This window comes from Eptesicus fuscus, chromosome 1 (assembly GCF_027574615.1).
Source record: "Eptesicus fuscus isolate TK198812 chromosome 1, DD_ASM_mEF_20220401, whole genome shotgun sequence".
In the NCBI taxonomy this organism is placed as follows: Eukaryota; Metazoa; Chordata; class Mammalia; order Chiroptera; family Vespertilionidae; genus Eptesicus; species Eptesicus fuscus.
This window is the reverse complement of record NC_072473.1, coordinates 66478585-66506390: the sequence shown is the minus strand read 5'-3', so window position 1 is coordinate 66506390 and position 27806 is coordinate 66478585. Positions and strand designations below refer to the sequence as shown.

The 27806-nt window shown below is 40.4% G+C and overlaps 1 protein-coding gene and 1 pseudogene across 1 annotated transcript; both read right to left on the bottom strand.

Annotated features, from left to right (window-relative positions):
• Window positions 1–20065: 20065 nt before the first annotated feature.
• Window positions 20066–20823, bottom strand: LOC114227019 (protein transport protein Sec61 subunit gamma-like). The gene is given in 3 exon segments (XM_054719103.1): window positions 20066–20205; window positions 20208–20303; window positions 20817–20823. Coding segments are annotated over 3 exon segments (243 nt in total).
• Window positions 20824–23954: 3131 nt separating this feature from the next.
• Window positions 23955–24168, bottom strand: LOC103296792 (SNRPN upstream reading frame protein-like; annotated as a pseudogene).
• Window positions 24169–27806: the final 3638 nt, after the last annotated feature.

The window sequence follows — 27806 nt, the reverse complement described above, 5'->3', positions numbered from 1 at the left end:
CCACATGTGGCTACCATATTGGATAGTACAAACTACAGAACATTTCTATTGTTACAGATAACACGTTATAAGCAATGTATAAATTCACCTAATAAATTTGTATTGTGCATCTATTATTTTCCTTGTATTGGGCTAGATAGTGGTGTGCACAAAGAAAAATATGGCAGGTTCCTGACTTCACAAAGCTCATTCTAGAGAATTGTCCCTGCTCTTTGTCTGCAAATTAGTTCATGATGAATTGCATTTGTCTGTTTTTGTAAAGTTCAAGATTACTATCTCTAGAAACATGTGTGATGCTTGTAGCTTGTTACATTCAAAGTTTCTCAGATGCTCACAAATCAGAAACATAGCTATGAACAAAATTTTGAATAAATTCAGTACTTATGTACCCATTATATGACCGTCTTATGCTGAGTACTGTAGAAAATACATAAGAAATATGATGCAAAATATCTTTCCTCAACAAATTTATAAATTAATTAAACTGTTAAATGCAAAATGAATTCCTAAACCATGAATATATTTCTATTATTAAAGTAAAATTAGGGAGAAGAGATTTACATAAGTTTAATAAGTAGAGAACAATAAAAGATAGTATGTAATCAAGTGTGGGATTATATAATATAAACTTAAAATCCCATGCAAATTCAGAGCAGAGAAAGAATTACATGAAGTAAAATGTTCAAGAAAGACTTTGGAAAGAAAGTGATGGGAGTAATCATGAACTATGTTACAATTGACAGAAAACCAACACAAGCTACTTATTGATTTATGTAACTGGAAAGCTCAGGTGTATACATTAGATACAAATGCATTGAGGGAATCCAAACAAAGTAATTGCCCCACTCTCCTCTCCCTCTCCATCTGTCAACTCTACTTGCCTCCCTATTGGTTCTATTTTTAGGAAGACGCCCCTTTCCTGGTAGCAAAATAGCTACCAGCAACTCTAGGTTTAAGTCTTTCAGGAAACCCCATGAGAAGATGTTATCTACCTCTAATTCATTCTGTTTGGGTCCTGTTATTATCTATGAACCAATAATTGTAGCCAAGAGAAGGCAATGCTCTTAGTGGTCAAGCCTGGTTCACAAGCTCGTCACTTGAGGGGAGGAGGGAGTCCTGAGAATTGGGTAGGTGTAATACCACACAGAAAATCCTAAAAGTATATCAAAATTAAACAAAAACAAGAGAATGGAAGTTGCATAAAAAACTAAAATCTGAGTCAAACTAGGTCATAAGAAAAATATCCTATTTGCTTCTTTCTCTAGTGGAAAGGTGAACTGGATGTCCAAAGAAAAAGAAACAGAATGAAAACATAGAGATGAGAATAAGTGTACCATCTCCAGAGGATGAATTCTGTTTCATACATGGGAATTTATCAGATAAGAGTTCATACGTTTTGTTTTGATTTACCATCTTTAACATACTCTGGACAAAACCTTTTGTAGTCTTGGCTGATCCAGTTAACATAAAACAGAAACAAAATAATAAGCAAACCAATTGGTAAAATCCATATCTGGCACCCTATGTCAAACTGCCTGCTTTTATCTGTGATGTTTTCTATTTCTTGATTTATATGTGTTCACTGAACTTGATCTAGTCAATTAGTGTGAATGTTTCTTACCAACACTGCCGCCCACCTTCTACCTTCATTGATTTAAAAAAAAAAAGAAGTTCCATTTTTAAATATGTTCTTAACATTTGGGGTCAGCCAAACTCCATAGCACAAAAGCATGACACATTTCATCACAGATTAACCTTAGCATATTGGAAAAATTTTCAGGGCTGCCAATTTTTCTCAGAAGCTTCAAAAGTCCAGTTCTGTTATGGCATTGAATACTTTAGTGAGGCCTCTGACAACCACATAAATAATTCTGTGCCTTGGCTTTTGCTATATTGGGCATCTCATCCAAGCCAGGGCAGTGAAAGCAGTCTGCTCCAGACACAAAATATAAAGGGTGGATTGTTTGTAGAAAATTTACAAATAGTAATAAAACAGACTAAAATTCAGTCTGCTTTTTATTATCACCATGCACCTGCATTTTAAACAGTGTCAGGGATAAAATACTTCTCTGGGGGAAAAACTCTTTGATCGGTTTGAGTTAGAGTTTCTCATCCTCAGCACTATGATATCTTGAGCTGGGAATTCTTGCTAGTGATGGGGGCTGTTCTGTCCATTGTAGGATGTTTAACAGCATCCCCGGCCACAACCCACTACATGGCAGTAGCACCTCCCTCCCCAGTTATAACAACCAAAAATGCCTCTCAACTTTACCAAATGTCCCCTGGAAAGCAAAATCAACCCTCATTGTGAACTACTGGCCTAAATTCAAAACAATTGCAATGAATACCATTAAGATTTAATAATATATATTTTATTATTTTTAATAATAATGCTTATTTCTATTACTTACTTCAAAGTAAACATTATATTTGACATGGAAATTAACTTGAAGAACTTTCAGTTACAAACTTGACCTCTGACACACATGTATCTCTCTACGTGCATTCATTTCAACAAGTTCATAATAGTTTAAAATCATTTGAGCACACCTTTGGTAGAGTTCACATCTCCAACCCTTGTGCTTCTGCATATTCCTGCATATAAATAATAGAAAGGAAACTTTCCATTTAAATAAATAAATGAATGAATGAATAAATACTTACATACATACATACATACATACATACATAAATGAACTTTTCCTTTTTTTGAGCTATATAAGATGACTAGAGGCCCGGTGCATGAAATTCATGCACTGGAGGGGAGGGGGTCCCTCAGCCCAGCCTGCACCCTCTCCAATCAGGGAACCACAGGGGATGTTTGACTGCCGGTTTAGGTCCCCAACTGCCCTCCCCTGCTGGCCTGGTCTCCCCCAACTGCCCTCCCCTGCCAACCTGGTCACCCCCAACTGCCCTCCCCTGCAGGCCTGGTCCTCCCAACTGCCCTCCCCTTCAGCCCCAGTTACCCCTAACTGCCCTCGCCTGCTGGCCTGATTGCCCACAACTGCTCTCCCCTGCTGGCCATCTTGTGGTGGCCATCTTGTGACCACATGGGGGCAGCCATTTTATGTGAGGGTGTGGCAGTCAATTTGCATATTACCTCTTTATTATATAGGATGTTAACTAAACTAATTGTAATCATTTCACAACATAAGCCAATCATTATGCTGTATAGCTTAAACCTATGTGGTGTTATATACAATCATATCTCAATAAAACAAGGGGAAAAGCATTAATCTATTACTTTTTAATTTTTGAATTGTAATGTTCATTTTATTTTTAAATATTTTACTGACATAATTACACATACAAATTTAAAATGTCTAAGTGATAATTATTAAAAGAAAATTCTCTCAGCCAGTAATTTCACTTCATTATAATTACAAATAATGATTTTGTCGTATAGAGGAGGGAGATGTTAAAAGTTATATTTTCCAGGGGTCAAATATGCCAAGTTTGCCATTCTTTGGCAGAAAACATTTTTTTCTGTTTTTTCCTTTTTATTGAACTTATTGGGATGACATTGGCTAATAAAATTATATCAGTTTCAGGTGCCCAATTCTACATCATCTGTATACTGTATTATGTGTTCAACACCCCAAATCAAGTATCCATCCATCACCATTTATTTCCCTTTTTCTATCTTCTACCTGTCCTAACTCCTCTCCCCCTGGCAATCATCATGCTGTTGTCCATGTCCACGAGTTTTTTTTTTTTCTTTTCTTTTTTGCTCAATCCCTCCACCACCCCGTTACCCAGCATTCCAACAAATTTTTCAACTACCAGGTCTTTTGCACTAAAACAGTGGTTCTCAACCGGGGCAATTTTGTCCCCCTCCCCAGGAGACATTTTACAATGTCTAGAGATATTCTTGTCGTTACAACTAGGGAGAGAGGTGCTACAGGCATCTAGAGGACAGGGTACTAAACACCCTACAATGTATAGAACAGCCCACTACAAAGAATTATCCAGTCCAGATATCAATAATGCTGAAGTTGAGAAGCTCTGGTAAAGCAATGAATCCTAGAAGTACACAATCACTCAGAGCCCAACAAATACATTAATAATGGACAGCCCAGCGAAATTGAGTCAGACCCTTATTAGACACTTCACCATCATAAATTTTGACCCACTTGCTAGTTTTTTGCCATTGCCTACATTCTCACGAAACTGACTGCATTTCACCCCTGCAATGGGTTTATGTTTCCAGGTAAGTTTGAAAAAGAAAAAGAATGTTTGATCATCATCTCTCAAACTTCTCTAAGCATAAGAGGTAAAGAGTTAAATTTGGAAAAGTTAAGGACACTCCAAATCCAAAAGATATTGTCTGCCTTTGCTTAGGGAACCAAAAACCACACGCAATGCATGTGAAAGTCTGAATCCAGAGTTGTAGAGGGCCCCCTAGGAAGACACAGGGACATTCTTCAAATTGTTGTTAACTAAGCCCGAGGCATTGGCAGAGTCTTGTCTCGGTTACTTGCCCCCCAAGAATGCAGGGGTGTTATCAGTTCCTAACTTACCTTTGTCCAGGTACCGGGAGAGGGGCTTTGAGATGTAAATCCAGTCTAGCACCGGGAAAGAGGGAATGAATAGGACCTGGGCCCTCCCAAGCTCCTTTGATCCTAAGTTTTCCGGTGAAACCCCCTTGTATATTGGAAAATAAATAAATGTGCTGCGTGGCTCAGGGCAGTCGTCTGTCTCTCCAGCAGAAGAGGTCAGCGACCCACCCGGGACCCAGCTTGAATCTATTTCTGTGTCGACTCTCTTTATTTCATTGTTTCTTAATCCCCGGCCGCCTCTACCAAGAACCCATTTCATCTCTCTCCGTGCTGGCCACGGGAAAGGGAGATCCCCGCCGCATCAGGCCCCAGCATTTTGACGCCCAACGAGAGGCAAGAGGCAAGGGATCGCTCCTAGAAGTGTGCGCGCACCACAGACTTAAGGTAAGAAGGAGTGGATTGTTGTAGAATTTTGAATCAACTGGGTGTAAAAATATGGGTAATTCAGGGTCTCAGGAAAGAGAACTCTACTCACCCCCACCTTCCCCACCTCCACCCGCTGCTCCTGCAGCTGCTCCACCATCTATGGTTAAGAGCCCATCTAACAAAGATTTACCTCCCAAAGATGAGTGGGAGCCAGAGCTTAAGGTAAAGAGAGGCAAGCATCACCGTGAGCGGGATGATTCAGATGATGAGGAAGATCTTGCTCACAGTTTTGCAAAAATGGCTTTCGCCACCCGGCCTTTACGGCTAGAAGCAGGCGCACAGCCAAATGTGAAAACTTCAACTTCTGCGCCAATACTGTCCCCTTTACAGCTGACCTTACGGGAGGCAAGGCGAGCGGGAGAGGATATTACAGGACTTTCAATGTATCCGGTCGTAGAAAGGCCAGACCCTACCAACCCAGGGCAGATACTGAGAGTGCATGAGCCTATTCCTTTTAAAACCCTGAAGGAATTTAAAAGCTCTGTTTCCATATATGGCCCCACTTCTCCATTTGTCTTGGGCTTGCTTGACACTGTAACTAGTGAAGCTCTGCCTCCTCGAGACTGGCAAACACTGGCTAAGGCATGTCTTTCCCCCGGAGATTATTTAATGTGGAAATCCAATTGGATTGAACTTAGTGCAGAGCAGGCGGCTAGAAATCAACAACATGGTGTGCCTATCACTCTTGAAATGTTAATAGGAACCGGGGCATATCACAGCCTACAGGCTCAGATGATGTTCCCATTGCAAGCTTATCAGCAAATAAATATTTGTGGCACTAAGGCTTGGAGGGAGTTGCCCACTAAGGGAGAAAAGACCATGGACATTACAAAAATTATACAGGGGCCAGAGGAGCCCTATCAAGACTTTGTGGCACGGTTGCTTCAGGCAGTAGACAGAATGGTTGGAGATCCCGATGCAGGATCCCTACTAGTGAAGCAACTGGCTTTTGAGAATGCCAATAGAACATGTCAGGAGGCTCTACGCTCCTACAGGAAAAGGGGGTCAATTTCTGAGTTCATCCGCATTTGTGCTGATATTGGGCCTGCCTATGTTCAGGGAGTGACTTTGGCTGCTGCATTGAAGGAGTCTCTGCAGAGGGACCATTCAGGGAGCAAAGAAAAAAGGACTTGTTTCACTTGCGGGAGACCAGGCCATTTTGCAAAGAATTGCAGGCAAAGGGCTGCCTTAGCGGGACAGGAAAGTTCTCCTAGTCTCCTTGCTCGGCAGCCAAGTCTTTGTCCTCGCTGCCGCAAGGGGAAACACTGGGCCAGTGGCTGCCGCTCCCAGACAGACAATGATGGCCGGTCTATTGACCCACATCAGGGAAATGGCAAGTGGGGCCGACCCCGGCCCCACCAAACAGTAGGGGCACTGTCACTCACCCCGGCACAGCCGTATCATACCGGCCCACTGTCAAGGAACTCTTCCACGCCACCCCAGGGAGTGCAGGATTGGACCTCTGTCCCACCGCCGAATATGTACTAACTCCAGATATGGGACCACAAGCAATCCCTACAGGGATTTATGGACCATTACCTCAGGGCACCATGGGACTTATTTTAGGGAGAAGTAGTTTAACTATGAAAGGTTTTCAGGTTTTACCAGGTGTAATAGATCAAGACTGTACTGGTGAAATTAAAGTTATGGCACAGACAGCAAATACCATAATTCAAATTTTTCCAGAAACTAGGATAGCCCAGATTATAATTTTGCCATATTGTACAGCAGGGAAACTTCTCTCCACAGAGCTTCGGGGAGAAGGAGGATTTGGATCCTCTAATCAAATGTACTGGGCGCAGCTAGTTAAAAGAGGGCGCCCAGAGCTAGAATTAAAATTAAATGGGAAAGTTTTCCTAGGAACAATAGATACGGGGGCAGATGTTTCTGTGATTGCCTCCAGACACTGGCCCCCTGCATGGCCTCTTAATACAGCCACTGCCAATCTACAAGGCATTGGCCAAGTCTCTCAGCCTCAACAGAGTGCCCAGATCATCAAATGGGAAGATTTAGAAGGAAATACAGGATATTTTACACCTTATGTGCTTGATCATTTACCTATTAACCTCTGGGGAAGGGACATTCTAGAGCAAATGGGAGTATTACTAATGAGTCCCAATGTTGCAATTACAGCTCAAATGTTAAATCAAGGATTTTATCCCGTTAAAGGACTAGGCAAAAGGCAGCAAGGCAGATTATCTCCTATCCCCATGTCCACCCAGCAAGGGAGAAGAGGGCTAGGATACAGGGAGCCACAGCCTTTTCATTAAGGGCCTTGGTCGTCTCTCCGACCCAGAAGACTGCTGCAAAAATTACTTGGCTCTCTAATGACCCTGTTTGGGTTGACCAATGGCCCTTAACTGGAGAGAAGCTTCAAGCAGCACAGCTTCTAGTACAAGAACAGCTTGAAGCTGGTCATGTTGAACCTACTTATAGTCCTTGGAATACACCTATTTTCGTAATTAAGAAAAAATCAGGTGGATGGAGACTTTTGCAAGATCTCCGAGCAATAAATAAAACTATGGAGGTTATGGGCCCCCTTCAATCAGGGCTGCCCTCACCTACTGCTATTCCTCTTAATTATGAACTACTCATTCTAGATTTAAAGGATTGTTTTTTCACTATACCTTTGCATCCAGATGACTGTAAACGATTTGCATTTAGTGTCCCTGCAATAAACTTTAAAGAGCCATCAAAGAGATACTGTTGGAAAGTGCTGCCGCAAGGAATGGCTAACAGTCCTACGTTATGCCAGGATTTTGTGGATGCAGCTATCCGCCCTATAAGGCAGCAGCACCCCCAGGCATACATCATCCATTATATGGATGACATCCTATTGGCTCATGAGAATGTGGACACTCTTCATAAAGCTTTTGCAGACTTACAACACTCTCTCTTAACTATGGGACTGTGTGTTGCACCAGAAAAGGTACAGAAAAGTTCTCCTTTCCAATATCTAGGCAGTTTAATTGAAGGACGTACTGTGCGTCCTCAATGCTTACAAATTCGGACGGATTCATTAGTAACTTTAAATGATTTTCAAAAGTTACTTGGGAACATTAATTGGGTCCGTCCTTCCTTAAAATTGACTACTGCAGATTTAGCTCCTTTGTATAGTATTCTTCGAGGAGATTCCTCACCATCTTCTCCTAGACATTTGACTGCAGAAGCTGGTATTGCTTTAGCCAAAGTAGAAGCTGCCCTTCAAGCTGCTCAGCTTGCAAGAGTGGATTTAACTAAACCCCTTCAGGTATTAATTTTCCCTACTACTCACACTCCAACGGGAGTCATTTGGCAGGACCCAGGAGTAATAGAACGGCTCCACCTGGCACACTCTCCAACGAAAGTATTAACACCTTTTCATGATTTGGTTTCTCAGCTCATAGCGAAAGCACGGTACAGACTAGTTCAATTAGGAGGGCAAGAACCTTCCCTTATTACAGTGCCATTTACCATAGCACAGCAAAATTGGCTATGGCAATACTCTATTAATTGGCAAACAGCTCTTGCTAACTATCCTGGTCAAATTGGAAATCATTATCCTGCTAATAAGATTTTACAGTTTTTGTCTGTTACAACTTTTATCTTTCCAAAAATAGTTAAGCAGCAACCTCTCCCCCAAGCGCTAACCGTCTTCACTGACGGGTCCAGCTCAGGGAAAGCCGGATTTCATAGTGTAAAATGTTCTAAAGTAATTCAAACAAATTATTCCTCTGCACAACGAGTAGAAATCCAAGCTCTCATTTATGCTTTGGAAAACTTTGCCTCTGAACCTGTCAACATCTACAGTGATAGTGCTTACGTAGTTGGAATGGCTACAATTATTGAAACTGCTACCATTGGGCATACAAACTCTGAAGAGCTATTCCATCTGTTTATCACCTTGCAAAGAGTTATTCAAAAACGGCAATTCCCATGTTTTATTGGCCATATTAGATCTCATTCTGGCCTTCCAGGTCCTTTGGCTGCAGGTAATGAGGAAGTAGATCGTCTCGTTGCCTCAGTAGAGGAGACCACCCCATTTTCCATGGCACAGGCCTCGCATGCCCTGCATCATCAAAATGCCTCTGCCTTGCGCAAGGAATTCCATATTTCCCGAGAGCAGGCTCGCCAAATTGTCAAGCAGTGCTCTCAGTGTGTTATCCACCTCCCTGTGCCAGCATTAGGGGTAAATCCCCGAGGACTTAAACCTAATCAAATCTGGCAAATGGATGTTACTCATGTGCCTGAATTTGGCAGATTTCGGTGGGTCCATGTCTCTATAGACACATGCTCACGTTTCATTTTTGCTACTCCTCGAACAGGGGAAAGTGCAAAGCATGTAGTTAACCACTGCCTAGCGGCTTTTCCAGTCATGGGACGGCCCCTAGAAATAAAAACAGATAATGGACCTGCATATACTAGCTCCTCCTTTCAGCAATTTTGTAAGCAATACCAAATTATGCATAAAACAGGAATTCCCTATAATCCCCAGGGACAGGCAATTGTAGAAAGAGCTAATCGAACCTTAAAAACTCAATTACAAAAACAAAAAGGGGGAGAGAGGTATAATCCTACCCCACAGAATCAGTTAAATCATGCCCTTTACACTTTAAATTTTTTAAATTGTGACGATAAAGGTCACACAGCAGCTGAGAGGCATCAAACTCCTGGTGCTGTGGCATCTGCCGGTATGGCACGATGGAAGGATTTGCAAACAGGACAGTGGAAAGGGCCAGATCCAGTAATGATGTGGGGAAGAGGGCACGTTTGTATCTTTCCAGAAGGTGCTTCTAACCCCATCTGGGTGCCAGAGCGAGCAGTGCGTCACCACCATGGACCTGGACCATACACCTCCAGTGATGATGCCAGCCCAGCCACCAGCCCCAAAGAAGGAGAGAAGAGTAAGGCAGCAGGCTAAGACCACCCAAGAAGCTAGTGTCCCCACATGGGGTCAACTGAAGAAGCTGACCACTGATGCTTGGCAAGTGGTAAAAGAACAGGGGGCTCAGGTAACCCCCTCCATCCTTTTTGTTGCTATGATGGCACTTGTCAGCTGCCAGGTAAGTATGGCTGCAGCAGAAACTTACTGGACTTATGTTCCAGACCCTCCTATGGCCAATCCAGCCACCTGGACTGGAGATTCAGTGCCAATATTTACTAACAACACCAATATGGTCGGGGGGAGCTCCGACAAGCATATAACTCCTTCTTCCCAAGGTGATTTATACTTACAATGGCTTTAGTGGAGAGCTCCCTATTTGCTTATCAAAAAGGGGAACTTCAGGATGTTTACAGCTTGGTCAAGAGAATAAGACGCCTTTTGGTGGCACAAACATTGCTAATATTAAAGGCATCTGGGAATGCACATGGATACTCTTTAAATTGATGTCCATGGCCTAAAACAAAGAATATCCTTACATGATGTTATTTCTACAATGTCATTATAATTTTTGATATTTTACAACAGCATATTGTACAATTATCCCAAACAAACACAAAAAATTTAATTTTTTGAATGTTTGGCAGCAATTTAAAAGGACATGAAAGGATTTAATCCCTTCCACTGTGTGGAAGGCCCCTTGGGAAGGCACTTGAGCATTCTATATTGGCCCTTCTTGCTTTTTGTGCCAAGAGGGACCCTCTTCTCACAATCCAACTGCCCACAGCTGTTGCCTGAGTTTTCTGTTCATGCTGAGGATGAAGCCTCATGGTGGCTGGTACATAAATCTGTCTCTTGCACAGTGGCGTGAGCTGGGCCCCTTCCTGGAGAAGAAACCTGGGTTCCCCAAGAGATGTGATCAGTGCCGGGGGCCCTGCCAGCAGGCGAGGGGATCCCAAGGCAGGTGCTGGGCATGGAGGCCATAGGGGCATAGGCTACCAGGGAGACAGAACTGAACCTCACATCACCCTGCTTGGCCCCGGAGGATGGCTGGTTAGCCAATGACCGGTAAGATTCCTCAAGGGAGGAACAACCTAAGACAGGCACAGTCGCAGAGGGCCATCAGGAGAGAATTGGGGGTCAACAGAGGTGGGGCACAGAACCTCACCCCCCCAACATGGCAGGGGCTTGAACACTCGCCCCTTCTGAGGGAGGTCTCCTGCCCCATGGCTGCTTCGCGCTTCCCATGCCCAGCTCAGATCGGGACCCAGGCAGCGAACAGAGACTTGGCCCAGCTCAGATCTGAAAGAGACCCAGATAACAAAGAGACTTGGCCTGGCTTGGATTGGGACCCAGGCAACAGAGAGTTGGCCCATGGCAGCTGCCCTATATCTAAATGCAGCCTAAATCCAGGAATGCTCAGGGCTTTCTCAAGAGTACAAAATAATCGTTTCCATTAATATTTACAGGGTAAACTAAGATTGTTGTTAAAGTATTAAATTTGACAGTAAAATCAAGTTTTCAGATTAATTTAATTGGCTAAATTAAAATAAGTAAATATTCAAGAAAATTTAATTGTACAAAAGGCTGCTCCTAAAGTATCAACCAAAATTTCTATTGATATTTTATTTCATGGTAAAATTACTTAACATACAATGAACCTAAAGCAGTCACATTTTTGTGCAAAAATTTAAAGTTATGAAGACTGCATTATAAAATTCTCCAAAAGCCTCCTAAAAATTAAATAAAAAGGGGGGGATAGTGGAAAAATGCCATGTAAGAAAAATATCCTGTAAGTAAATTACATCTAGAAAAATAAAAAATTTTACTTGGAAAATTAATTTTCATACATCAGAACACCCATAAAAACATACATGGTGTCAAAATAAGCCAAAGGAAAATTGTTTGGACAAAAATAATAAGGATCCCAAGAAAAATTTATAGAAAAGATCCCTTTATTAACTTTTGGTCGAGAATATGTTTGTGTATTTTCAGAAAACAACTCCAAGACCATGTGGATTCCTGTAATAGAGAGGAATTAACAGGAATCATCCAGCCATGAAGACAAGACGAGAAATAGTCCAGAGATGGAGGACGCTGACGACACCTTGCCATGCTAGCAGTCAGCAGCTGTGCGTCGCTGCAGGTTGCCCAGGACCAAACCAGAGGTCGGACCTGCATCGCCACAGTTTATCCACCATCCAGACATCGTTGCTGACATGTACACATGAGGAACTGTTGGACATTGAAACTTGGACTCAGAACTTTTGGACATTGAAATTGGGACTCAAACATTTTTGTTCTTATATGTTTATTTCTGGTCTGTAAATGCAAGATTCTTTTAAAAATTAAAAATGGGGGAGATGTAGAGGGCCCCCTAGGAAGACACAGGGACATTCTTCAAATTGTTGTTAACTAAGCCCGAGGCATTGGCAGAGTCTTGTCTCGGTTACTTGCCCCCCAAGAATGCAGGGGTGTTATCAGTTCCTAACTTACCTTTGTCCAGGTACCGGGAGAGGGGCTTTGAGATGTAAATCCAGTCTAGCACCGGGAAAGAGGGAATGAATAGGACCTGGGCCCTCCCAAGCTCCTTTGATCCTAAGTTTTCCGGTGAAACCCCCTTGTATATTGGAAAATAAATAAATGTGCTGCGTGGCTCAGGGCAGTCGTCTGTCTCTCCAGCAGAAGAGGTCAGCGACCCACCCGGGACCCAGCTTGAATCTATTTCTGTGTCGACTCTCTTTATTTCATTGTTTCTTAATCCCCGGCCGCCTCTACCAAGAACCCATTTCATCTCTCTCCGTGCTGGCCACGGGAAAGGGAGATCCCCGCCGCATCAGGCCCCAGCACAGAGTAAAGGAAAATTGCAAGTTTTAACAATCCCAACTAAAAACTGTAATTAGAATCACAAAATTATCCCTATTACATGATTCTTATAATCCCACAGTCTTCTATGTAGATGAAAAATCAAGTTCAAATTATCTACTCATTGAGTCTGTAGACAATTCAGTGACATCTGTAACCCAAAATAAAAACATTATATATTCTTTAAAAAAGTAAATTAAATAAACAAGAGAAGGAAGATAAAGGCAAAAAATAAAAGCTATGTCTTTTCTTGAAAGAGAAGATGCTATTTTTGGATGGGAAATAACTAGACATAAAGTTCCCTTGATCTGGAACTTGGCACCCTGTTGTCTGGGTAAACTCTCCTAGGAGCCAGTATTGAAAGCTATTTCATTTTAATTCTTATTTTAGTGAACCACTCATTAAATGAAAAATTATCTAATAGATATCAGTCTTATATACCAATTCTCTTTCTGTCAAGGATCAGTTTATAGCCAATCTGATTTTATGCCATGCAAGCCAATTTTATTAGCATATTATCAAAGCAGGTTATCAGTCAGCTGTGCTTCTTCAGTAGATAAAATGATATCCTTTCTTCTGTTGTGGATGTTCTATTGCTTCCCATTTTTGTGCAGATAAAAGCAGGGGCTGACTACATCATAATGTTGTATTTTCATCTTGTGACCATATTAATGTCATGAGCTCATATTCTTGATCTTATATAGGATTTTCTAACAAAGCCCTTCTGGAATAAGTTAAATATAGAGACATAAAATAGAGTTACCAAAAATGCATGAGAATTTCAAAAGATTTGGATAGATGAATAAACTGATTCTGGGACTGTCATTTCATTACTTCTCATGAGCCAAGGTTATGTTTACAATAATTACTTTCCTTAATATGCTACAGTTGAACATTTTAATACAAATTTCTAATTTAAAATAAATCAGCCCAAAATAATTTGTTTCTACAAATTTGATTAACCCTTTTCTGCACTTTTTTACGGTAAGAGGAACAGAGAAAAAACTGCTAAAAGATAATGACCATTGTCTGGGATGAAATGTGAGTCCCCTCCAGCTCACCCTCAGGAATAAAACAGATTTAAATATAAGTTCCAGCCAGATGTGATCTCTTCCTCGTATATCATTGTGGATGTCCAACATCCACCACTAATTCTGCATGCAATGGAAAGCATTTTGATGTCAACTTACTGTATGATAGTAGCTGTCTAAATTTATAAAGCATTAGAGATGCCATCATTAACCATTGGATAAGCTTGACTTTTGATTCCAGAATGGTTTAGAACCATGTGACACTAAGAAGAAATATAGCAAGGACAATAGTAACTGGAAAACTAAAGATCAGATTTCATGCTTTTCTCAGGATTATGATCTTCCCTCACAGTTGGCATCTTGGCATTTATAGTTTCCTGGCACACTTTCATATAAATGAACCTTTCCTTTTGATAGCTTTGCGCAGCATTTACAAGAGTGGATATTTTGAATGTCCTTTCCAATCACCTAGAGTGATAATATGGTGAATTGGCCTGGTCTTTGAATAATTTAAAGCAATTTTGTATGAGTCAGAATAAAGTTGGCTATGCCACTAATTTATTTGCCATTTGTATAAAGCTCATTATTCCATTCAGTAACTATGCCATATGAAACAGGTGACCTCCAAAGGCACTGTAGCAGTAGTAAAAAGGAATAGAGAAAGCATACAAAGTCTTTACTGGCTCAGCCCAGAAAAGTCACACATCACATCAGCTCCCAACCATGAGCTAAAACTAGTTACATGGCTCCAATCCAACTGCAAGGCAAAGTGGGAAATGATAGGAAATGTTCCCAAGGATGTTGGTTGAGTACTATCTCTGCTACAGTCATTTCACTCATATATGCTCCCCTCATGGTCATTCTACTTCTGTATCTGGGATACAAACCTCAACTACTTTTTTAAAAACTTTATTGTTGAAAGTATTACATATGTCCCCCTTTTTTCCCCATTGACAAACCTCAACTCAATGATTAACTCCATTTTGCCTAAGTTCAACAGCATGACTAAACTTCTGCATTCTCAGTCATTGATATAAAGAACCAGATGTAATAAGTGAAGTTTGTTTTGAAGTGAGCCAGTTGTGGTCAGTTGAGAAACCTGATCTGCTATATACATTATATGAATAGCTTAAACCATGCCTCAAAAATACTTGGATTTGAATCTAGGAAACCAACACACCTTGCCTGCTGATTTGAGGCAACCATTTTGAAATTGGTTAAGGGTGTTAATCCTTAGACTGTCATGATTGCCTACAGGCTGCCTTCAATAACATTGATTTGGCTGTCAAGTTGGGGTAAAATGTCAACATCTCATACCACCCAATTAAGGCTTTAGAGACATACTTCTTCTTACAGAGGAACACAAGTCTGTGTCTCCTTATGTCTCACATACCTCAGTGTATTGCCGTGTACAACATCATATTATAGAGATACAAATAACTGTGGAACACGGTACAGCTGGGACACCAATTCCAACCAAGTAAAACACACATGCCACTAACATGGCAGAAGCTGCCCTCATTAGTAATGATTTACAAGGATAGTAGTGGCACATATGTATTTTTCCTTTACAACTTGGGTTGTCAAAAAGTAGTAGCTCTGAAATTTTGCACATGTGACAAAAAATATTCTACCTGAAACCTTTGAATTTCCTATTATTCTTTGAATTTTAATGAAATCTAAGCATGGACAACAGTCCTGTAGAATAGCACCCAAACTTCTCAGCCCATTTGGCATGGTTCACTAGCCCTTAACAGCGCCAATAGTAATAGGAGAGTCACCCTATCCTGTTCTCGATGGAAACCAACCAAGAAATCCTTTAGCTGTTTGCAATAAACAATGGTAATTATATAACTTTGTTTGTGTTTGAACCTTTTGAGATGTTTTTATTATTTCAGGATAGATTTTAATTTAAATTTTAAAATGCATAAAACTGACTAGATTTATTGGACAAAAAATTCAATGTGAATGAAGTTATATACTTGTTAGCTATCCCCTCAAATTCTGTTCTCTTCTTACTACATACATAGCTTCTCAGCTGGAGACACTTCAAAGCTTCCCTGACAAACCAACCTGGACATATTATGTTCTTGCCAATGGAATAAGGACACCAAGGAGTGTGCAATTTCTGCCTCACTTGTTTAAAATGAAACTGCTTGCATTGGACACCTTCTTTTCTTGCCTCCCATGAGATGGAACACAGATGTACCAGCAATGCAGTTTTGAGCATGCTGTCTTGGAAATGCCCTAGGACATGGCAGAGCAACAAGATGGAAGGAACCTGTGTCCCTTAGTGACCTCGCCAAGCAGAGGAGCCCCGCCATCATAGACTAGCCAGACTTTACATAAGACATTAAACTTCTGTTTTATTTAGGCCACTGTGTTTTGAAGGTTCTCTGTTGAAACAACTTAACCTTGACCTTTACTGCAGCATTTGCCTCTGCTGCCCCATGTCACATCCACTTGGCCCACCTGTGATATCAACTGCAGTCTGCAGTGAACAGCTGTATATGAGTGCAGATCTATCTCATGATGACTGTGCCCCTCAATGAATGCTGTGCATCTTTCTAATCTTTGCTTCAGGGCCTTGACCAATGCCTCAGCAGCCCTTTCCTTCCACATGTGGCCCTCAAGTAATGGGAGACAAGAGAAAGTGGGTGAATATCTCTCTTCCTTCAGGCAGACAGTTCTGTGAGGATAAATGGTTAAGAGAACTAAAAATGTTTAACCCAAAGAAGACTCACTAGAACTCAAAAAGAATTGTTAAATATTTGAAAGACATGCTCAGGGAATTCAATTAAATTTATTCTATAAGATGCCACATGGAAGAATAAAGACTAAGAGGTAGAAGATGTAGTGAGAAAGATTTCAGTTCACTATAAGTAAGAACTTTATAAATTCAAAACCGTTTAAAGTTAAGTTTCTAAAGCACATTTTTCATATAGAGTGACAGGTGACTTAAAATCTTCTAACAAATTGCAACACCTGGTTTTCTGACCAGGCACACAAGGTCCTTCAGGAACTCTCTCTCCTGCCATGGCTTCTCCTGCTCCCTACCTCACCCCACCTACAATAAGCCATGACAAACTATTTTCAAATTTTGTAACACACCAGCCTGTGTAATCTCTCTGTCTTTTCACTATGCTGTTCTTTCTGCCCTTTCAACTTCACCATCTATTTGTTCTTCTAGTAAACCTCACCCTTCACAACCCAGATTGGGCATTTCTTCCTCTGTAAAACTTTGTCTGAACCCTGCCCCACCCTTACACATCCACACACAAGAGTTAATTATTCTTTCCTCTGAACTGTTTGCTTCTTTCACATTCTTATTTTATTCCATTATTGCTCACACTGTAGTACAATGATCTGCTTGCATGTCTGTCAATTCTACTAAACTGTGAGTTCCTTAAAATCAATAAGAGTATCTTATTAATTTTTCTGCCTGCATCACTTAGGAAGGTCTCTGACCCATAATAGGCACTCAAATATTTAAATAAATTAATATAGGAAAGAGAAAAAGGAAGGAAGGAAGAAATGAAGAAAAGAAGGAAGGAAGGAAGGAAGGAAGGAAGGAAGGAAGGAAGGAAGGAAGGAAGGGAGGGAGGAAGGGAGGGAGGGAGGAGGGAGGGAGGGATGAAGGGAGGGAGAAAGGAAAGAAAGGAAGGTTGAGAATTTTTGTTGTGATAAGGTAGAGAGAACTGAATCATCCAGAATTGTTTTTCTGACTTACCCTTAAGGTTTCTGCCAACTCTGAGTGTTTGCGATTCTTAAAAAAATACCAGCTGCTCAAGGCTAATTAGACTTATTTAAATGAAAATTAGCTTAAAATTCCAGTCATCCTATAGTGAGGAAACTTATCTCAAAGTAAAAAGAAATTTTATGACCTGTTAACATCTTAAATAGTTGGATTACGCCACTCAAAAGTTAGTAAGTGAAGATTCTAACATTTTTATACCATTTAGTACCAGTTTAAAATAAATTGTACCCATCCTATAGTCACTGTTTTAGAATAGAAGTAAACATTGTGTGTGTGTTCATGTGTGTTCATACTAGTATATGTGTGTGTATGTGCATACATATCTATGAGTAGTATGCCATGTATCCTCTGAATTGGGTTAGAAAATCTTAACTCTATGATGAAAAAAGTAAATCGATCACTATGTCTTAACTAAATCCTCACAGCTACAGAATTGTGCAGCTCTCATTTATTAACACCATTACAGCACGGCTCTCTACCTCAGACCCAGCAGGACACTAGGACAGTCCTAGTCTAATAGACAAATCCAGGCGTGGTTTCCTGCTTTTCATTGGCATCTTGGTTAAGGTGTCTCAGAGCTCTGGAAGATCATTAGGGGCAGCTTTCTGACTCTCACTTCAGTCACTGTTGGCATGGCCACACCTAAACCAGGGAGCCACAATAATAAGATGCTACCTTATACCTTGCCCACATCTCCCACTATAGTTCCTTTAGTGTCTCCATCTACCACCTACTATCGCTAAAGAGAACCCAGAGATGAGGTACAATTCTATTTTACTCACAGCTTTGCTGCTCTGGGCCTTCTCTGAATTGAGGCACATCTGTGTTTCAATACTGATGGCAATTGTTAGAACTGCTCCTTGGCAAAAGCTATGTGAAGATATGAAATTTGCACCTTTAACAGTCCTTTTTAGTGCCCTTTCTTCCCTTTAAGCATCTCAGTGCTTAGGATCCTTACAATTCTTCTTGGCTGTCCAGGATCCTCCACATGGACACTCTTCATGTTCTGCAGCACCTCGTAATCCCTGTCTCACCCACTCACCTGAAAACTGATCAGTAATGAGAACTAGTCTTTGACCACATTTCAAAATTACTAGCTAGATCATCTAATTGATTAATGTATGATAATTGTGTTAATGGATCCTATTCACTAGGGTGGAATCATGGCTCCACCACTTTCTTGCCCTGGAGCAAGTTATTTAACTTTATTTTGCCTCAGTTTCCTCATTTGTGAAATAGAGATGACAAAATATATCTTACAGGGCTGTTATGAGAATTACACAAATCCTACCTAATAATAAACAAATATGCAAATTGACCGCACCTTCACTATGCCCAAGCCACGCCCACCAGCCAAGCCACGCCCACCATCCAATCAGGATGAGTATGCAAATTACCCCAACCAAGATGGCAGTTAATTTGCATATTAAGTCAACGTAGAAAGAAGCCAAGAGCTGCAGAAGGGAGCAAAGCTGTGGAGAAGCAAGCAAGCTGGGGGGAGGAGAAGGGAGGAGTGGAGGCGGGGCGGGGGAGAAGGAAGGAGAGCGGGTGGGGCGGGGTAGAGTGCAGCAGGAAACCCTATTGCAGGATTCTTCCTGCAATGGGAATGCTAGTTAATACATATAAAGCAATTAACATAATGAAAAGGAAAATCGGGGGGGGAGGGGGGCTTGCAACCTAGTTCAGTATCTGGTTAAAACTGTAGTCTTACTTCTCCACTCTGACTGACTTGGGCAGAGCTGCAGGGACCTGAAGGGGCCTGCCACAGGAGGAGATACAGAGGCCAGAGCCTCCCCACAAGTTCAGGTCAGGCTTTGGTTTGGGAATTTTCTGGACTAGCAGACCTGCGAAATAAAGGTTAAACTTTCCTTCTTCAGAGTGCATTCTCCCATGCATTCTCCCACAACAATAATACATGGCTTATAGTAAGTGCTCAATAAATATTAGCTATTAATAATCATACTTTAGGAGGAAGTTTAGTGTTCAGACAGGACTTCAGACCTTATGGAAACCCCTTGGGAGTGATTTTGCTGGGCTTTATTTTAACACACACTCGGCCTGCTCCATGAGGGGACTTTAGTGGTTACTCTGCACAGTTGTACAATGTGGAAAGAGCAATGAGAGAATACGTGTCCTTCCACGCTATCAGAGGTAAAGCTCTTTAATTAATATAAAACTAAAGAATCCTTTTGAGATAGGCAAGTACTCTAAGAACACCCCAAAACCAACTCACTCAATCTATTTTTTAAAACCCTCGTGTATTTTGAGAAGTCTTTACAAAGGCCTTTGCCTTTTCTCCCTGGTTTCTCTCAAGTGATGATTTTTCTCCTTTGTTGGGTTGGGCCTGTGCCCTTTGACACACCTTAGCAGACAAAACTATGTTCCTGTGCTTGTCCTTATACATCTTTTTTTTAAAAAATTATTTTAATTTAGAAATGGAAAACATTTGGAAGAAAAAATTGAAAGAACACAAAACATGTAGGCAATGTTTCTTTACTCCACAAGCTTCTCAAATCTTCACTGTTCACCAATCCCCAAGATGAAAACCCGTCCTCTAAAAAGGTCTTCAGCCACTGACAATGATGTTATTAATAGGGATACGGATCAGTTTCACAAAAAAGCCAATGAACCCCATTATAGCAAGTCCTATTGCTGTTGCCATAGCAATCTTCTGGAATTCTTTTCAGTCAGGTTTGGTGCATCTTTAACCAGCTGAACTGAATCCTTCACAAACTGCCAACTTGGCTCAACAAACTGCATTACCTGATCCCAAATGCTGCTGCCGAGGCCTCCCCCGCCTGGGACTGGGACCGGTAGCACTGGAGGCCCTCCAGAACCTGGAAAACTGGTCACTAGCCTCCACGCCCCCCGCCCCCTCTTTGGAAGCCGCCCATTGCCTTCACTAGCAGAGAGGTGTGGACAAGGAACCCGGAAGGCTGGTTAACCTTGAAGGCTCTGAAAGGTCAGAGCCAAGCACCCACTGTCTAGTTGAGACAAAGGGAGCTGAAACAACTTTCACCTTTTAGTCTTATGTAAATCCTTACTGATGGGCTATCATGGAGCCATCATTGGAATTGCCTGCCTAAGGGCTATGGGTGTATCCCAAAACCTGAATAAAAGGGACTGCAAGGCCGAACAAAGTGGAGTCCTTCCTCTTGAGCTGGGCTCCCTCCTGGCCCCCAATTCCCGAATTTATATTTTGTTATCTAGTCTCTTTCATTTGTGTGCGGCCTCCTCCAGAACCCGAACCCTGAACCTGAACCCTGAACCACGCAGGATGTGGGGGGAACACTCGCACCCCTCCCCGCCACACACACCTTTCATTGGTCCTTTGCCTGTAGACCTCCTTATATATCTTAATGACAGATATCAAAAACCCCAGGATAAATGTATTATGACACATTGTAATATGCTGGAAGTCATTTTTCCTTTTCATAGGAATAATTTCAGTTGCAGAAGTTGGCTTTTTTTATGTAAAACATTCAGACAAGTTTTTTAAATTGATTTTTAGAAAGAGAAACATTGATTTGTTGTTCCACTTATTTATGCATTTATTGATTGTTTCCTGTATGTGCCCTGACCAGGGATCAAACTGGCAACCTTGGCATTTCAAGAGGATGATCTAACCAAGCAAGCAAGGGCCAAGCAGGTTCTTAAGCCCTGTTATCTCTGCAATGATTTAGTGTCTAGACAAAATCAGCATCCTTTTAAAAACTTGACTTTTTTCTTCAGCTCCTTGCCTTTTTCATAAATGGGAAAACTAACCTGTTGTATGAAGAAGCCACAGACTGAAAGCAAAAAGGAAAGACAGGAAGGAGGGTACATAGTCTCATATCATAAAGCCAAGATAGGAGAGAGAGCAAATCCTGCTCATCATTGTCATCTCTTTGCCACTGATACTTAAATGTGCCAGAGTAGAGGGTGATAACGCACACCTCGATCTATCTTCCTAATGAATGCCTGTTTAATGAGACTTTAGCTGTCTGCATGTGTTGGTCCAATTCTATTCTTCTGTTTTAAAACATTCACAGTTTTTGCTTCTTTTCTTTTACACATTCATTATTTTATATTTAAAAAATTTTTATTGAGGCTTGCTCTCCCTCCCAGGAGCATGCCCATGCCTCCACCACCCCTTTCTTTTCTCACAGGCATGCACCTCCTAAACTCTAAGGGAACCCACGAAGCTTGCAACCAGGGCAGCAATGGGCAGCGACAGTTCGTCCCAGGCAAACCCCTGAAGGCGACCCTAAGGCCCCCTTTTTCTCTGAGTTCTTAGTGAGCCGAAGAAAACCAGCCTAAGCTCATTTTCTCAGCCCTTCCTTGTTTCATTATCCCCAGCTTTAATAAACATCCTCTAAAATTAAAAAATATATACTGAAATGTTAGCTTTATATGTTCTTTCCTCCCCTCCAAACTCAGACACTAGCCAACCCCTTTGACTTTTCTTGAGTAGCCACATATCGCCTGAGCTATTTCTGTCATGAGCTTAAAAGCACCATGTATAAGTCATTCCCTATTTTCTTCTCACTCCCTTTCAATTCAAAATATATGCTGTCTTGGCAATACAGAATGATACATTTCAACAGAGCACACTTTATAAAATGTCTGTTAAGCCATTTTTATTTTATAGAGTAGCAAATGTTCATGTCTTAAATATTGGCCAATTCTAGGTACTTCAGAATGGAGTTTATATAATGCATGCTCCAAATAAAGATATCATAGTATGTCATGAAGTTAACTTAACGGTATTATCTTCAAATAAATGTTTCCATCTATCCTGTTCCTCAGACCATTTTCAATTATAAACTGTAAAGTAAAATTGAAATTGTCAAGTCCCATCAAGTGTTGATTAAGCATATCTCAGCTCTTTAAACCTATTATCGATTGTAATGCTGAGAACATATATTTCTTTCTTGATTTCTCTTTTTGTTATTGCCTTTCCATGTATCTTTGTGATTTATAATCTCTAAGCTATTGAGCTTCTGAATATGGCTACTAAAATAACTACAATGTTCAACTAAATTGGGAGAAAATCAAACTTTTTTCAAAATGACTTTCTGAAATAAATGGCCAAGGGCAAAATTTGAAAGTTAAGCAAAACCCTCTGTGTTTCTAAACAATTTATTCTTTGACCATACAGAATAACTACTTAATCATTATAAAACTAAGAGGTATAGTAGGTACAATCGATCTGCATTATTTTCAGATTCCGTATTTGGAAATTTGCCTCCCTGCTAAAATTTATTAGTAAATCATAATCCAAAGTCCACACTTGCTATGCATTTTTTGTCATTTGTGGACTTGCCCCGTGGTGAGAAATTTGAGGAACCTATGTGAAGGTTCCCAGCTGAAACCAAATAGGGCAAGATTTGACCTTCTTTTCTCAGCTCCCATACAATGTAATAAAGATATTATCCATGAAAAAAAAAATAAAGGTAATTGAGAACCTTCAAATGTTTTCTTTAAGCATTCTTAAAGACAAATTTGCTGATCAAAGACATCTTTATTGTTTAGAAACAAAGAATCATCTTTATCAAAATAAATCAACCTAATTTCAGCACTCCTTTTATAGAGAAGTCCAAGGGCATAAGACCCAGTGATCTTGGCATAGAAAGGTACTTTATTAATTTATTTGTTTAGCTGATTCTTTTGACAGTTTTAACTAAATCCCATTTAAAATACAATTGATTATTGTTCTTTTGAAATTTTCTTTGGTGCTAGGTTTATCAATTTTTTTTTGGTGTACTTTTTGATGGTGATTTTTTCTGTTTTAAATGGATCCCAAGCATAGGGTGGAAGTGCTATCAAGTGTTTCTAAGTGACTTACAAAGAAATGCATGTGTTAGGTAGACATCATTCAGGCATGAATTATGGTGCTGTTGGCTATGAATGTTATTAAATCTACAAAATATATTAAATAAGGTATATTTAAACATAAACACACATAAAACAAGGTTATAGATTGACCTGGTTGATGAAGATGTTGTAACCAGAGGCTAGCAGGAACCTAATTGTGCATTTCCCCTAGGAGCAATGGTTTATAAAAAACATAACTACCATTTTTAAACATAACTACCACAGATAACAATAATCAAATGTATTTTAAACCGCAATTTAGTTAGAAATGACAAAAAGTCAGCTACGCAAATAGATGAATAAAGTACTTTTCTATGCCAAGATCAACTAGGACATAGGCCCTTGGACTTCTCTATAAAAGGAGTACTGAAATTAAGTTGATTTATTTTGATAAAGATAATTCCCTGTTTCCAATCAATAAAGATGTCTTTGATTAACAAATATATCCCTAAGAATGCTTAAAGAATAAATTTGAAGATTCTAGTTACTTTTTTTTTATGAATAATATCTTTATTACATTGTCAGCTGATTCAAATACATTGATACATCATCAGCTGGTTTTTTGCTTGGAACCAATACTTTGATGTTCCTATAGTGCTTTAGCCAATTTTTGGTGTCTCAGCTAAAAATGTCTGTCTCAGTTCCACCTGGAACTCCACCACAGGTACTTTCTGCTGCTGAGATTGTCTCAGGCACAGCTGACATTCTTGGTTTGCTTAGTGAGGCTGTCCTACATTTGACTTGGACTTGCACCTCTGGTACGTGGTGGTGTGTAGTCTGTCTCAGGAGTATGCAGTTCCTGGCTTGCTCCATCGAGTCGCTGACCACTTATACCAAAGCATCAGACATCCCCAGTAGCCGCCTAGCTCTTCTTAGTTACCTTATAAAAAGTAACACAGCAACAGTGAACATGTGTGATCAGAGTACCAAAATAATTATTGCTGAGGTAGATAACCCCATAGAGTGAAACAGTTTAAAAGTCAGGTATCAGAGAGATTTTTCTATTTGTCTAGCTTCCTAAAATGCATATAAGATACTGCATACCCATCCAGGTGTGGCTCAGCGGTTAAGCATTGACCCAAGAACCAAGAGGTCACGGGTCAGATTCCCAGTCAGGGCATATGCCGGGTTGCAGGATTGATCCCCAGTGAGGGGCGTGCAGGAGGCAGTCGATTGATGATTCTCTCTCATCATTGATGTTTCTATCTCTCTCTCCCTCTCCCTTCCTCTCTGAAATCGTTTTAAAAAATATTTTTTAAAAAGATATTGCAGAAGTTAAATGAGGCCAAATGAAAACATAGCTAGGTGTGATTTTGTTGCGGGGTGAGGTGTTTGGTTTTCATTGGTTATTCTTTAAAGCCAATTCTGTCTCTTGGGATAGGAAATGCCTTAGATATAAGTACTATTCTTTTGCTTTGAACTAATTTATTCTGGCTAGCATTTCCATTCTTACAGTACCAAATTTGCAATCTATGGAAGTCTACAAAGTGTTTGACAAGTGACTAAATCACAAGTAAAGTAGTGTTCCATTCATTTGCATTTGAAGTGCAATGATACACCCCAAGTAAGAAGGGCTGTGAAAAGAACAACAGAACCACTCTGATCATTCTATAGGCAAAGCACAATAAGTGTTGATTAATGTGAGATTTATTGACAGGTTATGCACCAAGGAGCCAAGAGGGTGGCCAGCTGGTCACTGCCTAATGTTTAAAGTGCTGCACCCTAATGATTTTCACTTTCCTCCAGCACATTTCCTGTATTCCCATTTTTAAGTCACAGCACTAATAGGTTCCCTACCAGTAACTTTCACCGACTCTTTAGCCATCGGAAGAGCTGCTTACTTGGCACTAATTCTAGGTATTTTCCCTAAATTTTTCTTGGCTTTATTTCTTCCCATTATGCCTTTTAAATAATAAATGTAATTAGTGGTTCCATAAGGCATAATATTTAAAGCACTTTTATACTTGTTAAAAAGTCAGTTCTTACCACACCCATGAAAGTTAGGCCGATTCTGTTCTATCATCTACCCTAGGCGCCTTCTTGTCAAAAATAAAAACTTTATAAACTTCTTTTAATGAAAGACCATATTTTGTATATCCTCAACAGACCAGGGTGTAAATCCTGAGGACTTAATCCATGTTTAACAAAAATGAGGACATGTGCTAAGAAACTACTGAACATATGCTACTTCAAACAAGGAATTGGGTCTTATTTTATTCAGCTTGTATATATAATACATAACGTATTTCCATACACACCTGGGCAATCGAAAGAAAATTGATGACTATGAGTAAGATAAGTGAAATATCCTTCCTCCTGGATTCCAAGTGATCATCTAATTAAGGCAAACTACCTTATCCAAGATTTGCTTATAATAGAAAATGTAGCTTCTGAAAGGTTTAATGATACTGAATTGGTACCCTTTTGGACTAAATTACTTCTTCAGAGAGCAAAATGGTCTTCCTGGAAGAGGCAATTTACCTTAAACATATAAGCACTTTGCCTCAAAGAAAGGTTACCAATTTGCTTTGAGAACTCCATTCTTGAGTTACCCACCCCTCCCACACACACACAAAGAACTGACCATGGCAAACCATTTGTCCACTACTGTTTATGTATTTCAAAATATAGCCAGTGTTTGCTTCCTTAAAGCAGCTATAATGGAATGTTAAATCTCTGAGGACAGGGATCTGCTCTCGGTGGGAAATTTACACTGTGACCATTAAAATAGAAAGCTTGTAGAAGGTTTGACATTTCATGAGGCACAAATGAGGTGGGATGGCTGGTAACCCTTCATAGATAAGTCCCATTTGGGGAACCACCCACGCCTGCTAATTGAATTCATTCTCTGAGCCCTTGAAAAATAGCAGTAGTCCATATCCATGCAATCCCCTTGGTTAGTCTTTTACAAAACAGTTGTTATGAATGATCATGAAGAACCTCCCTTGCCTGGCCAGTGTGGCTCAGTGGTTGAGTGTCAAAATATGAACCAGGAGGTCAGGGTTTTATTCCTGATCAGGGCACATGCGGGGTTGTGGGGCTTTGCCAGAAACCAAAAGATTTTTTAAGGAAGGAAATGGGAGAAGATGCCAGAAACCAAACATTGAGACATTGGAAGTTAAATGTGAAAAGGGAATCCGGAATGCTTTGGTCAACCTTAATCGCTCTGAATGGTCAGAGCTAGTCACTCATTGTTTAGTTGAGACATTGGTAGTTAAAGCAACTCTCACCTGTTAATCATATGTAAATTTTTGCTCATTGTCTATTATTGGAATTTCCTGCCTAAAAGATATGGGTGTATCTCAGAACCCCAATAAAAGGGATGGCAAAGGCCAGAGCAGTGAGTAGTCCTCCCCCTAGAGGTGGGCTCCCGCCTGGCCCCCCATTTATCCAAATTGATTCTTTTCTAGCTTCTTTTCACTTTGATTGCGGCCTTCTCCAGAAACCGGACCTGAACGGGAACCCTGAAACACGCGGGACGTGATAAGGGATCCCACAGGGCTTGATCCCTAGGGGAAGAGTGCAGGAGGCAGCCAATCAATTATTCTCTCTCATCATTGATGTTTCTATCTCTTTCCCTCTCCCTTCCTCTCTGAAATCAATAAAAATATATTTTAAAAAAGAACCTCCCTTGATTTCTTGTATTTTGTGTTGTAGATCAACCCTCTGCTCCAACAATTGTTTTAGATGTGATGACTTTTGTACAAACTTTCTCAATTACTCTTATGCTGTGGATTTATGATTTGGACTTTATTCTTTTTCTTGCACTTTAATGTTGCCCTTCTGCATTCCTAATTTTTTTTTTTAATTGCTGTGATTGTTTTAACTGTTGTTGTTCAGGAATTGTCAGGGGCCAGACAGCAGAGGATATTGCCTATATTTACCTCTTTACAGCTCAATATACTTGTATATGTTAACGAAAAAAAAAACATTGAAACCTGTAAAGAATTTTAGTGAGTTTATTTGAGCCAAACTGTCCACATATGCCGGGAAGCAGAACCTCAATGAATTGAGATATTGCTCCGGAGAATGCAGGGTTACATCTCTATTTATACATTCAAATCAAAGGAAAGGGACTTAGGTGAGTTACATGAAATCCATTGGTGATAGATTAGAGAGGTGGGACAAAGCAAAGCGGGGAAATCTCTGGGATAGGGTGAAAAGTGAAATGATGGACATGTGCTTCTCTTACAGAGATGGATACAGGATACTTTAACTTAATTAACAGTTGACAATTAACTTGATAACAATAACAATGAGGGAATGTCCCGGTGCCATTTGTTGTGCCCTGAGGGGTCCTGGGTAAAAGGGAAGTTACAAGTTACCCAGACAGCTCACAGATATGTTATCTTAGAGGCAAAAAGGCAAATGGGCTCAGTAAAGAAGATCTAAGTTGATCTTTGTCAGGGAAGATATCGGACTAGGACAAGACTACCCACTATAACCTGTTT